We start from the raw sequence: 15,233 nt of genomic DNA, 5'->3' as shown, positions 1-15,233 counted from the left end.
GACAGGAGTCAGGGGGCTCAGACCTGGCTACCATCAAGCCTACCTCTGAGATAAGGGACAGCGCAGGGTCTCAGGTCTGAGGGTCAGCCTAGGGGCCCCTGCTCTGTCATTTCATACCTCATGTCAATTTGTGACTTACTGCAGTGAGTCTTGTACACGGAGTCATTTTCCTTTGCCCCCAGAGCTAATGTAACTGCTGATCGGACATTGTGTTCTCTCAGTATAAATCTTGCTGGTCTTCAGTTTAGATGAAATGTTTGGCCAATTTGCCAAGGACAACAGGTGACGGGTAATTCTGTTCTCTCAATCTGTCTTTGTTCCTTCCGTGCTCCAGGTCTCGCTCAGGCGACTCTGAAAAGGAGCAGATCTTGTTTGTGCCAATAGTGCAGCTTAGAGCCGGGGCGGAAGAGGGTGTCCTCTAAAAATCCGACCACAGATACCTTCCCGGACAGAGGAGAGACGCAGCATGGAGAAGCTCCTGCTGGCTTTGGTGGTGGCCACCATGGTCCATGCCAGACCGACAGCTCCCACCATTCCGGAAGCCAATCCCTTGGAGCTGGTAATGGAGGCCATCGAAGTCTACAATGGAGAATCCCATTCAGACGCCATGTTTAGGCTTTACAAGGATGAGTATCACTATGAAGAGGTGAGTAGATCCCACAGGATCCGGCCAGGGATCGGCTACAGATTTCATTCTACGGCATCACGTTATGTCCTTTCATCATCTGCCTATAACACAATGAAGCAGAAATCGGAGACGACCGTCATAAGAAACATGAGATCCCTCACTCACAGCTTCTCCTGGGGATTTCCTGGGTGAAGGCTTTCTAAGAATGGTGAAAGCTGTGTAACAGTTTCCAAAGATAAAGTCACAGTGTGTCATAGTTACATCGTTACATCGTTACATCGTTACATCGTTACATCGTTACATCGTTACATAGGTTGAAAAAAGACCTAGGTCCATCTAGCTCAATTCAGGGATTCCCTGGAAATGTGCTTAAAGGAATCCCAAAATCTTCAGTGTTTGTAAGATGAGCAGGTCTATGTTTTGTTAAAGTAGGACCCTCTTTCCTCTCAGGTAGATGTAGTGGATCGGCCGATTCTCAGTGTGACGCTTCAACAAACTAAGACAGACACGTCTGTAATTTGCTAAAATCACAAAAAAAACCCCATATATTTGTAAGAGAACATATTCTAACAAACATGTTATTGAAATAGCAGATGTTGTTTTTGTGAAAAGTTCTAGATAGAACATCAATTACATCATATTTATATAAGACAATATGGCTTCTCTAACAGTTTCCTATGTGTTCTGTATGTACAATACCTCTGCTTGCTGTCATTTAATGCCTCAATGACATTTTATATATACAGTGGAACCTTGGATTAAGAGTAACTTGGTTTGAGAGTGTTTGTAAGACAAGTAAAGCTTTTTAAAAATTTGTAACTTGGTTTACGAGCAATGATTTGCAATAAGAGCAAATCCTCACCGTGTACATTTCCGGTTCTGTCCTGTTATTGTACTCTGACCTGCTCTGGAGGTAATTTTCTGTACATATGCACTGTATACAGTATACCATTGCACAGTACAGTATATACTATACAGTATTTCTATCAATTTGTATTTTTGGATATAGTATTGTACTCTGTCGGCTAACCACTGCAGCACATTGCTTATACTGTATCTCTCGCACACCAACAATTCTATTGGAAGCTAAAGTGCAGTTTAATTTGTTTTATTTTTTTTTACTGTACAGTATTTTGTATTAGTGACTGTAATAATTTTATATGAATACAGGACATTATTTTGTATTACTGTAATAAGTTTGTATAAATACTGTAAATATTTTTGGGCTGTGGAATGAATTGTCTGCGTTTCAATTATTTACTATGGGAAAATTCGCTTTGATATAAGAATAACTTGGCTTAAGAGCGCACTCCCAGAACCAATTGTGTTCCACTGTATATATATATAATAATAATAATAATAATTTTATTCATTTATATAGCGCTATTAATTCCACAGCGCTTTACATACATTGGCAATACTGTCCCCATTGGGGCTCACAATCTAGAGTCCCTATCTGTATGTCTTTGGAGTGTGGGAGGAAACCAGAGAACCCGGAGGAAACCCACGCAAACACGGGGAGAACATACAAACTCCTTGCAGATAGTGTCCTTGGTGGGATTTGAACTCAGGACCCCAGCGCTGCAAGACTGCAGTGCTAACCACTGAGCCACCGTGCCGCATATATATATGGCAGACGTGGCCATTATATGGTTGGAGCCAGCTCAGTGCAGATGCCGGCTGTATCATACCGGCTGCCTGACTGCTGCACCACCTCTTAGATGCCGATGTCAATCTTCAGCGTCACTTTCACAACAGACTGAAATAGAGGAGTTTTGCTGATCACAGGTTTAACTAATAAAAAATGTAATGAAAAAAGTTTATATCCTCTTATACTGTATATATCTATATATATATATATATGTTTATTTATATATATATATATATATATATATATATATATATATATATATACACACACACACACACAGTATATATATATATATATTTTTTTTTTTATTATTCTTTTTTTTTACACAGTAAATAAATTTCCATATTTGATATCATCACGTCCATAACTGACCAAACAAGTAAAATCTAATATATATTCCATGCAGTGACCATGAAAAACTAACAATCATAGTAGCAGAATTGCTGTTTTTGTTGATGTTTTCCCAGAAGATCGGATGTATCTAATGGAGTCAATCAAATCTGCGTCTCGTCCTGTAAGAATCGCGTCCTCAGATAATTCTGTCAACTGAAAAGTAAAAAGCGTCACCTCCCGGAATATAGGGACATAAAACACTTTAGTGATTTTTAGTTACCGTTTTGTTGCCGTTTTTCCTGTTTTTTAGCGCATTAAATAGTAAAGTGAATGGTGCCATCAAAAACGACAACTCGTCCCACTAATCACAAGAAAAGGACATAATATTATTATTGGGGGAAACAAAAAACGAGTGCAAGCAGCGGGAGCCGATACAGGAGACATGTTGGAAAGATGTTTTTACGTTTCAATATACAAACTTTAAACTCGTGAATGGGACCCGTCACTTCCAATAACAATGTTATTTTATTATCTGCTAAAAATGGCGCCGTCCTCCTGAATCCAATCTTTTTCTTTTTGTTTTGCCTCCTTTCCAGCCCTGAGTTATTATCGCTTTATATTAATCTAGCCTTTTAGCCAATACGCATGGTCCTAAAGAACACACCCATTAAGAATTATTGATGACTACGCCCACTTGGCTAACAATACTAGATTTACATACAAGGAAGCAGAAAACAGAAAAGAGCCTGTCCCGGGGAGTTTTGCACAAACTTTTCCAACTGTAATTGCGGCGTCGGTCTCTGTTCAGATTGCAGATTCTTATACTTTACCAATAGTTTCTCTGGTGTCTAGGACTCGGGCATCGACCTGCTGTGTGTTGATTCATAAGCAGGCTATCAAGAGTTAATCTCTGCTGGTCTGCTTGCTCCTTTAATCACATGTTGTGGGGAGATCTATCACATCTGCTCCCCTCCTGTTTATGCTGAAGAAATCTTTCCACCCATGTCAGCTATAGTTTATTCTATATTGGTCTGTGAGGTGTGGTGTCCCAGACTCTCTGGTGAAAGTTGTGCCAATAGCTTGGTGTGTTTGTGGGCTTTACCCCTGTTGTTTTGTTGCTTCCTTCCTGCTCTTGTTTTCCTCCTAATCTCTTATTGTCTTTACCGCTGTGTGACAGAGTTTGGGTTTTCCCTTGTCTGCTTTAATCTGTGGTTTCATCACACTCCTGTCCTGTCCCTCCCTGGGGAGAGGGAATCAGATCAGGACTGGTCAGAAGCAGGGCCAGGAAGGAGACTCAGGCCTCTCCACCATCAGGAGTATCCCTGAGATTAGAATTAGTATAGGGTCCCTTAGCTTGAGACTCAGCTTAGGAGCCCCGGTTCCTCAGTATCCCATAGGAGCCAGAACAAAAAGAAAACATTAATGGATTCAGGAGAAACGCTGCATTTACACCAAGTAATAATATGCAGATTTATATCAACTTTAAATATAATATTATAATAGTGATGATACGGTGTCAGATGTTATTCAATTCTCTCACTTCTCATTTCAGGGCCCCGTGGGTCAAAAACAAGCAAATTTCACCATTAAAGAAACTGTTTGTCAAAAATCAAAAAATGAAACCCGTGAAATCTGCGAATTTAACCCCAAAGGGGTAAGACCCGGGGAATATTATACGCGGCGTCTATCCTTGTGTTAGTCTCATTTTATCCAAAATCATTGGGGGAAAAAAAACACTTTGCAAATATTATAAAAAAAATATTAATAATATTCCTGTATTTTATTCTTTGGTTATTTACAGCTGGAGAAGAGCTGTACGGCGCTACAGCGTGCGCAGGAGACATTTACGGTCATCTGCTCCACAGTCACCGAGGGGGTGAGTCCAGGAGATGTCTGATATTGATTTGTGAGGAAATGTTTCTTTTCTTGCTAAGTATGAGTTTGAAATCCTCATTCCTTGTCCTGGAAGAATACATTATACTAAGCCCCGCCCTCATCCGCTAGATGTCCCCGCCCCTGAGTAAAGAGGGCGGAAAAAGATATATGCAAATGACCCTACTGCAAACAGAGAGGAGGAATCCTTAAAGGGCCGGTACAACTTTATCCCTTTTGTGGCAGTGATTTTCCATTTTTTTTGCTTTTTTCCTCCACCTTCTTCCCGGAGCCACAACGTTCTTATTTTTGCATTCTCGTCTTATTTTTGTGTGACAAGTTGTAGTTTTTAATGACACCAGTCACCAGTCACACTGGCAAAAAATGTACAAAAAAACCTGGAAGGTGTAAAAATGGTGAAAACAAAGACGTTTCTGACATTGTTTTTTGGGATTTGTTGTTACATTGTTTATTGTTGTGTAAACAAGTTCTGAGATCGTAGGAAATAAAGCTTTTTAATATTTTAGTAGCTAAAAACAATCAGCAGCCCCTCCCCCTTATTCCAGATTTTAGCTGGCTTTTCTACATTTCTTATTTACTGTTTGTTTTTTGCTTTTGTTTCTTTTTGTAAAAAGACAAAGAAAACTCCTGAAAACCGAGAAGATGCCGCCGGCGTCCAGCCCGAGGATGAAGCCTCCTATGAGGACCAGGTCATAATCATGGATGACAATGAGAAGATATTGGTAAAAAAGGAAGATAAAGAGGAGAGAAGAGACGAGGATGCCGGCCTGGAATCAGCAGCAGAAAATGCCGATGAGAAATATCTCGTACCAAGATCCAGAAAGAAGACGCCGCACGCGGGACAGAGCCTAGGGAGGCTGGCGTGTCTGGAATGTTTCTTTGATATTTTCACATGAAAATAAATTGCCCAAATCTCAACCCAAATCAGTCACATTGTTATTAATGCATTAAGGTCAGGGGAAACGCGGGAAAACCCAAGAGGAGCCATAGTAGAAAGGAGACCAGGTGGCATCACAGAAAGGGGACCGGGGGGCATCATAGAAAGGGGACCGGGGGATAATCATAGAAAGGAGACCAGGGAGTAATCATAGAAAGGGGACCGGGAGGTAATCATAGAAAGGAGACCGGGGGTAATCACAGAAAAGGGACCGGGAGGTAATCCTAGAAAGGGGACCGGGGGGCATCATAGAAAGGGGACCAGGGGGCATCATAGAAAGGGGACCGGGGGGCATCATAGAAAGGAGACCGGGGAGTAATCATAGAAAGGGGACCGGGAGGTAATCCTAGAAAGGAGACCGGGGAGTAATCATAGAAAGGGGACCGGGAGGTAATCCTAGAAAGGAGACCGGGGAGTAATCATAGAAAGGGGACCGAGAGGTAATCCTAGAAAGGAGACCGGGGAGTAATCATAGAAAGGGGACCGAGAGGTAATCCTAGAAAGGTGAATGGGAGCATCATAGAAAGGTGACCAAGGGCAATCATAGAAAGGAGACTGGGGGTAATCATAGAAAGGGGACTGGGGGTAATCATAGAAAGGGGACCGGGGGGTAATCATAGAAAGGGGACCAGGAGCATCATAGAATGGAGACCGGGGGGTAATCATAGAAAGGGGACCGGAGGGTAATCATAGAAAGGGGACCTGAGGTAATCATAGAATGTGAGGACTCAGCTTCTGACCACTGTGTGGGGGGTGAACTGTTCTTAACTAGGCCAGAAATATGATTCCTTTGTTTGTTAAAGGCAACCTGTCACCAGGTTTTTCCCCTATAGACTGTGGCCACCACCAGTGAGACCTTATATACAGCATTCTAGAATACTGTATATAAGAGCACAGGCCGCTCTGTGTAACGTAAAAAACACCTTTATTATGCTCACCTAAGGGGTGAAAAAATCCTGGTGACAGATTCTTTAAATCAAGAGAAGCCATTGTCTCATGTCAGACTGATTAGAGTCCTATTGTCTGTAAATGTGGATTGTCTGTACTTGAGAATTGCTTTAGATAAATCACGTCTGAAGCCACCACTAGGGGACACTCCCTGTTTACAGAGATACATGATGAGATTTTGTCTGCAGCCACCACTAGGGGGAGCCCCCTGTATACAGAGATACATGATAAGATCCTGTCTGCAGTCACCACTAGGGGGAGCTCCCTGTATACAGAGATACATGATAAGATCCTGTCTGCAGCCACCACTAGGGGGCACTCCCTGTATACAGAGATACATGATGAGATTTTGTCTGCAGCCACCACTAGGGGGAGCCCCCTGTATACAGAGATACATGATAAGATCCTGTCTGCAGTCACCACTAGGGGGAGCTCCCTGTATACAGAGATACATGATAAGATCCTGTCTGCAGCCACCACTAGGGGGAGCTCCCTGTATACAGAGATACATGATAAGATCCTGTCTGCAGCCACCACTAGGGGGAGCTCCCTGTATACAGAGATACATGATAAGATCCTGTCTGCAGCCACCACTAGGGGGAGCCCCCTGTATACAGAGATACATGATAAGATCCTGTCTGCAGTCACCACTAGGGGGCACTCCCTGTATACAGAGATACATGATGAGATTTTGTCTGCAGCCACCACTAGGGGGAGCTCCCTGTATACAGAGATAAATGATAAGATCCTGTCTGCAGCCACCACTAGAGGGAGCTCCCTGTATACAGAGATACATGATAAGATCCTGTCTGCAGTCACCACTAGGGGGAGCTCCCTGTATACAGAGATACATGATAAGATCCTGTCTGCAGCCACCACTAGGAGGAGCTCCCTGTATACAGAGATACATGATAAGATCCTGTCTGCAGCCACCACTAGGGGGAGCTCCCTGTATACAGAGATACATGATAAGATCCTGTCTGCAGCCACCACTAGAGGGAGCTCCCTGTATACAGAGATACATGATAAGATCCTGTCTGCAGTCACCACTAGGGGGAGCTCCCTGTATACAGAGATACATGATAAGATCCTGTCTGCAGCCACCACTAGGGGGAGCTCCCTGTATACAGAGATACATGATAAGATCCTGTCTGCAGCCACCACTAGGGGGAGCTCCCTGTATACAGAGATACATGATAAGATCCTGTCTGCAGCCACCACTAGTGGGAGCTCCCTGTATACAGAGATACATGATAAGATCCTGTCTGCAGCCACCACTAGGGGGAGCTCCCTGTATACAGAGATACATGATAACATCCTGTCTGCAGTCACCACTAGGGGGAGCTCCCTGTATACAGAGATACATGATAAGATCCTGTCTGCAGTCACCACTAGGAGGAGCTCCCTGTATACAGAGATACATGATAAGATCCTGTCTGTAGCCACCACTAGGGGGAGCTCCCTGTATACAGAGATACATGATAAGATCCTGTCTGCAGTCACCACTAGGGGGAGCTCCCTGTATACAGAGATACATGATGAGATCCTGTCTGCAGTCACCACTAGGGGGAGCTCCCTGTATACAGAGATACATGATAAGATCCTGTCTGCAGTCACCACTAGGGGGAGCTCCCTGTATACAGAGATACATGATAAGATCCTGTCTGTAGCCACCACTAGGGGGAGCTCCCTGTATACAGAGATACATGATAAGATCCTGTCTGCAGTCACCACTAGGGGGAGCTCCCTGTATACAGAGATACATGATGAGATCCTGTCTGCAGCCACCACTAGGGGGAGCTCCCTGTATACAGAGATACATGATAAGATCCTGTCTGCAGTCACCACTAGGAGGAGCTCCCTGTATACAGAGATACATGATAACATCCTGACTGCAGTCACCACTAGGGGGAGCTCCCTGTATACAGAGATACATGATAACATCCTGTCTGCAGTCACCACTAGGGGGAGCTCCCTGTATACAGAGATACATGATAACATCCTATCTACAGCCACCACTAGGGGGAGCTCCCTGTATACAGAGACACATGATAAGATCCTGTCTGTAGTCACCAGTGGGGGGAGCTCCCTGTATACAGAGACACATGATAAGATCCTGTCTGTAGTCACCAGTGGGGGGATTATGATGGATCCTTTTATGTTTTGGGGGTTTCTGATGATATAAGAATAGTGATGAGCGAGCATGCTTGTAACTACTCGGTACTCGCACGAGTATCGCTGTACTCGGGCTGCTCGGCGGGGACCGAGTAATCTCGCGATACTCGTGCTGTACTCGTGGTCTTCATTTCTGCATGTTGGCGCTCTTTTGAGAGCCAGCCCTCATGCAGGGATTGGCTGGCAGACCACTGCAATGCCACAGCCCTGTTAGTTGTGGAATTGCAGTGATTGGCCGGCCTGCACAGCGTGACCGAGCCTTTATATAGGCCGGCGCGCTGTGCTCTGCTCACAGCTATTCTGACAGTGAGTGTAGGGAGAGTGTCGCTGATTCAGGGAAAGCTTTGCGGCCCTTTATAGCTTTTTCAGTTGCAGGGCTGCAAACAGTGTGACCAGAAGTCCTTCTCAGGACTATTCTAGTTGTATACAGGCAGGCAGGGTATAGCCAGGTCGGAGTACAGTAGCAGAGTCCTTCTCATGACTATTGTTGCTATATACAGGCAGGGTATAGCCAGGCCGGAATACAGGCTAGTGACCAGAAGAGTCCATGTCAGGACTATTGTACCAGTATACAGGCAGGCAGGCAGGCAGGCAGGGTATATATAGCCATTCCTAGTGGTGACCGTATACCAGCCTTCATCATATCTGGGGCTGGTGTACACAGTCTAAAACAGTCCAGATAGTGTCTGACTTGTCTGTAATTGTCGCTCCCCAAAAAAACCTGTTAGGTTCTTATTGCGTCCGTGCTTGGTTTTTAAAACCGCACGTGTGTGCCTGTTGGTGGCAGCGTACAGGTGCACTTGTGTGCAATTTCCACAAACTTTGATATAACGCACAAGTAGTGAATATACACGTCAGCACATCATTGCAAAATGCGCAAGGGCATTGGCAAGGAACAAGGAAGTGGACGTGATGGTGGTGCAGGCAGAGGCCGAGGTCGTGGGCAAGCTCTAATTTCGCCACAACAAAGGGCCACATCTAGTCGCTCGCACGTCCTGTCCCAAATTCTTGGGGACCGCAGCAGTACACCGCTCTTGAACCAAGACCAGTGTCAACAGGTTGTTAGTTGGATAGCGGATAATGCTTCCAGTCAGATTGGCACCACCACAAACACTCTGTCTTCCACACGGTCAAGTGTCAGTAGCCGTGATACTGCACCGCACATTTCTGAACCTGATCCTCCTTCCTACCACCAGGCTGAGTACACGTCCTCCTCGGACATTAATGATCCCACACTTGGACACTCGGAAGAGCTGTTCACGTTTCCATTCACACATTCTGGCCTCTCGCCAGCTCATGTTGAAGTGGGTCATGAGGAGATCGTATGTACAGATGGCCAAATATTTGAGCAGCCACGTTCTCACGAAGTTGGCAACGTGTCTCAACAAGTGGTGGACGATGATGAGACACAATTGTCAGGAAGTCAGGAGGAGGAGCAGGGTGCGGAAGAGGAAGACGACGTGGTGGATGATCCAGTAACTGACCCAACCTGGCAGGAGGATATGCAGAGCGAGGACAGCAGTGCACAGGGGGAGGGAGGCGTAGCATCACAACAGGCAGTAAGAAGCAGGGTGGTGGCCCCAGGCAGAAGTCAGGCAACCGTTCCCCGGAACAATACGACGACACAAGGTGCCTGTACAAATGTTAGGTCTTCCCGAGTCTGGCAGTTTTTTAAGTTGGATCCAGATGATTCTAAAAAGGCCATTTGCAACACCTGCCGTGCCAGCATCAGCAGGGGTACCAAAACTAGCAGCCTGACCACCACCAGCATGATCAGGCACATGTCAGCCAAGCACCCGACTTTGTGGGAAGTACAACAGAGTCGAGGAGCAGTGCTTGCTGATGTCACTGCTACGTCTTCGCTGGTTGTGCATGCGAGCCAATCCCCTGTCCATGCTGCCTGCGAACAAGCCTCCTCCGGCCCTGCACCTGCAGTTGCCCACTCAGAAAGAACACCATCATCAAGCACGTCCTTGTCCCAGCGCAGCGTTCAGTTATCCATTCAGCAAACCTTTGAACGCAGGCGCAAATACACTGCCAACACCCCACATGCCACAGTTCTAAATGCTAACATTTCGCGACTGCTTGCGCTGGAAATGTTGCCTTTTAGGCTGGTGGAGACAGAAGCATTCCGTGACCTGATGGCGGCAGCTGTCCCACGTTACTCGGTCCCCAGCCGCCACTATTTCTCCCGGTGTGCCGTCCCCGCGTTGCATAACCACGTGTCACAAAACATCACACGTGCCCTGAACAACGCTGTTTCACCCAAGGTCCACCTAACCACAGACACTTGGACAAGTGCTTGTGGGCAAGGCCGCTACATCTCGTTGACGGCACACTGGGTTAATATTGTGGAACCTGGGACCCAGTCTGAGCGAGGGACGGAACACGTCCTTCCCACACCAAGGTTTGCAGGCCCTACCTCAGTCAGTGTTTCACCCACACTCTACAGCTCCGGAATGTCATGCTCTTCAGCCTCCTCCTCCTCCTGCGCATCCTCATCCACTTTACCCTACACACCAGTCACAAGCTGGAAGCACTGCAGCACTGCCTCGGCGAAGCGGCAACAGGCTGTGCTGAAGCTAATCTGCATAGGTGACAAACCCCACAATGCAGAAGAGCTGTGGACAGCTCTGAAACAGCAGGCAGATCACTGGCTCACACCTCTGAACCTAAAGCCAGGAAAGGTCGTGTGTGACAATGGCCGGAACCTGGTGGCGGCTTTGAGGCGAGGCCAGCTGACACATGTTCCATGCGTGGCCCATGTGCTCAACCTCGTGGTTCAGCGGTTTATAAAGTCATACCCAGAGCTGTCTGATCTGCTGGTAAAAGTTCGCCGCCTGTCTGCACATTTTCGAAAGTCACCTACTGCTTCAGCCGGCCTTGCCGGCTTTCAGCGCCGTTTGCATCTTCCGGCTCACAGACTGGTGTGTGATGTCCCCACGCATTGGAATTCAACTCTGCACATGTTGGTCAGGATATGTGAGCAGAAGAGGGCAGTTGTTGAGTACCTGCATCACCTAAGCCGTCGGGAAATGGGTCAAACTCCACACATAACACCTGAGGAGTGGAGATGGATGTCAGACCTATGTACCATCCTCCAAAACTTTGAGGACTCCACCAAGATGGTGAGCGGCGATGACGCCATTATTAGCGTCACCATACCGCTACTCTGCCTTCTAAAACGGTCTCTGCTGAAAAACAACCATGATGCATTGCAGGCGGAGCGCGATGAGTTGCAGCAAGAAACAGTAGTGGGTGTGGGTGATAACACACAGCCCAGCCTCGTCTCATCACAACGTGCAGTGGAGGACTATGACGAGGAGGAGGATGAAGACATGGAGCAACTCTCTGGCCAAATTGAGGATATGACATGCACACCAGTCATATCCTCGGTTCAGCGTGGCTGGCCAGAGGACAGGGTAGATGATGAGGAGGAGGAGGAGGAGGACAGCATGTTCAGTCATCTTGTTGGTCAGGCTACTGAAGTCCTGGCTGTTAAGAGTCTGGCGCACATGGCTGACTTTATGGTAAGCTGCCTGTCTCGTGACCCTCGCGTTAAGAACATCTTGGCCGACAATCATTACTGGTTGGTAACACTGTTAGACCCACGCTACAAGGAGAACTTTTTGTCTCTTATTCCCGAGGCGGAGAGGTCAGGAAAAATGCAGCAGTTCCAGAAGGCCATAGTCACGGAAGTAGGCAAAGCATTCCCCTCACAAAACGCTAGTGGCATAGGTCAGGAATCAGTGGACAACCGAGGCGTACAGCCGAGAGGGGCACAAGTCCAATCCGCCAGAGGTAGGGGAACAGTCTTTAAGATGTGGGACAGTTTTCTCAGCCCCTCACGTACCACAGCCCCTGAGGTGCGGGGTAGTGCCACAAGAAATCCTAAGTTTGCCCAGATGCTCAAGGAGTACCTTGCAGATCGAACAACTGTACTCCGACATTCCTCTGTGCCTTACAATTATTGGGTATCCAAGCTGGACACGTGGCATGAATTGGCTCTCTACGCCTTGGAAGTCCTGGCCTGCCCTGCCGCTAGCGTTTTGTCACAGCGTGTTTTTAGTGCCGCAGGTGGAATCATTACAGATAAACGCACCCGCCTGTCAACTGAAAATGCTGACAGGCTGACTCTGATCAAGATGAACAAGGGTTGGATTGGGCCAGACTTCACCACACCACCAGCAAATGAGAGCGGAATTTAAAGTTTGCCATGTACCTCCACTCACCCATGGGTACACACTTCTGGACTTTGGATAATCGCTGGACTGCTCCTCCTTCTCCTCATGCGCCACCATGATGATGACCGTTACAAATTGCAATACTTAGGCCTTTGTTTCAGGTATACCCCCAGTGGTAAATTTTTTCGCCCATTCTTTGCAGAATGGACATTACAACGACAGGAGACCCGCTCCTTTGCAATGGGAACAATGTTTTGAGGCCCTCATGCACGTCTCTACCCAGGGACAACGTGGAGCCTCCCAATTTTTGGCTGCCCTGCCTAAGGGCTATACTATAATACACCCACTTCCTTCCAATGGGCACTTCAGGTTTACAGGCCCTCATGCACGTCTCTATGCAGGGGCATTGGTGAACCTCACAATTTTGGACTGCCCTGGCAAAGGAAAATACTACAAAGACTCACTTCCTCAAAATGGGCACATTAGACTCAAGAGGCCTTCATGTACGTCTCTTCTCAGGGACATCGGAGTGCCACACAATGTTTTCACGTAAAATCTTTCATGTATTAATCTCAAAAAGTAACATACACCAGCTCTATCTCACTATTGCGTATGTGCCCTTAACATTTCTGCCATGAAAAATCATTTTGGGGTCATTTTGGAAGGTTTTCTGGTGAGTCCGTAAAAATGGCGTAAAACTCGGACAAAATTGTTCACAGCTGTGACTTTTGAGTGATAAATGCTTCAAGGGGTCTTCCCCATGCTGTTGCCATGTCATTTGAGCACTCTTCTGAGACTTTTGTGACATTTTTAGGGTTTCTCCATGCTGCCGGGAGGTCATTTCACAAAAATACTCGGGTCTCCCATAGGATAACATTGGGCTCGTTGCTCGGGCCGAGTACACGAGTATCTTGGGAGGCTCGGCCCGAGCCTCGAGCACCCGAGCTTTTTAGTACTCGCTCATCACTATATAAGAACCTTTTTTTCTAGAAGTCCTTGGTTTAGTCATTGACGTGGTACATAGAAGTCTGATTATTGTTTTTATCTTGGGGTGCAGTTGTCGCCTCTTGTATGTGCCCGGTGTAGTGGGTGACATTAGCTGCAGCTAAGAATGTAAAGAATGTATCATCTTCTTGGCCAATAATAAGAAGGAAACTATAAGCATAGCGTCACTCACTGATCGTTCATCTGTCACATATTCTCGCAACTCCCATAACCACTTCTGATCTGACAGTGGGGAGATGAGGATGGTATATTTTATATAGATGGACATTTGGTAGCTACAGAGAGCAGTGTTTGGTCACCCGGTCACCCAGCTGCATCCTCCCTGCCGGCTTCTCCCCACTCTTTGTTTCCTATTTGTCTGTCCTATATACATATATATAATTGTAAATGATGTATTATATTTCTTTTTACTTAATTGTTATTAATATTTGAGGCTAAAAATCATTTTTACATTTGGATTTCATTAGAAGATTTGCACCATTTGACTCTTTGTTTCAAAACACATTGGTGATTTAATAATGAGTCAACTGAGAATCCTTCAGCGAGTTTCTTCTGAGGCCGGTGTCACACTTCCGTATGACTCGCACGAGGGCAGTATGAGAAAATCTCGCATTGGCCTCGAGCCAATGTTAATCAATGAGGCAGCTCCGATCTGCGTTTTTTTTCTCAGCTGAAATCAGATCGAGGAAAAAACTGCAGCATTGTGCGACTCCAAGAGTATCTCCCGCAAGAGTCTCCAATACAAGTCTATGGGTGCGAGAAAAAAATGGATGTCACACGGACGGCACACGGACTGCACACGGACCATCCTAGTGATGTCAGTTTTTATGGATACGATTCTATCATGTAGCAACACTGTAAATGAGTAATAGCTGCTGAGAAAAAAACGGACAGCACGCTGACCGCACACTGACAGTATAGTACACTGACCGCACGCTGACAGCAGTCTGACCGCACGCTGACCGCACACTGACACCACACTAACTGCACACTGACAGTACACTGACCGCACGCTGACCGAACGCTGACACCACACTAACTGCACACTGACAGTACACTGACCGCACGCTGACCGAACGCTGACACCACACTAACTGCACACTGACAGTACACTGACCGCACGCTGACAGCAGTCTGACCGCACGCTGACACCACGCTAACTGCACACTGACAGTACACTGACCGCACGCTGACAGCAGTCTGACCGCACGCTGACACCACGCTAACTGCATGCTGACCGCACACTGACCGCACGCTGACCGCATGATGACCGCACGCTGACACCACACTAACTGCACGCTGACTGCACACTGAGAGCACACTGACTGCACACTGACATCACACTGACCGCACACTGACAGTACACTGACCGCACGCTGACAGCAGTCTGACCGCACGCTGACCGCACACTGACCGAACGCTGACACCACACTAACTGCACGCTGACAGCACACTGACAGTACACTGACCGCACGCTGA

The 15,233-nt window shown here is 46.6% G+C and overlaps 1 protein-coding gene across 1 annotated transcript; it reads left to right on the top strand.

The window, feature by feature from the left end:
- The first annotated feature begins 466 nt into the window (after positions 1-466).
- Positions 467-5,408, top strand: LOC142244647 (uncharacterized). Its single transcript, XM_075316910.1, has 4 exons — positions 467-646; positions 4,165-4,266; positions 4,414-4,488; positions 5,120-5,408. Exons 1-4 carry the CDS (start codon positions 467-469, stop codon positions 5,399-5,401), a joined length of 639 nt encoding a protein of 212 aa, XP_075173025.1. The 3' UTR covers positions 5,402-5,408.
- The last annotated feature ends 9,825 nt before the right edge of the window (positions 5,409-15,233 follow it).

Source organism: Anomaloglossus baeobatrachus, chromosome 6 (genome assembly GCF_048569485.1).
Source record: "Anomaloglossus baeobatrachus isolate aAnoBae1 chromosome 6, aAnoBae1.hap1, whole genome shotgun sequence".
NCBI lineage: Eukaryota > Metazoa > Chordata > Amphibia > Anura > Aromobatidae > Anomaloglossus > Anomaloglossus baeobatrachus.
Note: the sequence above shows the minus strand (reverse complement) of the source record. Positions and strands in the feature narration are given on the sequence as shown.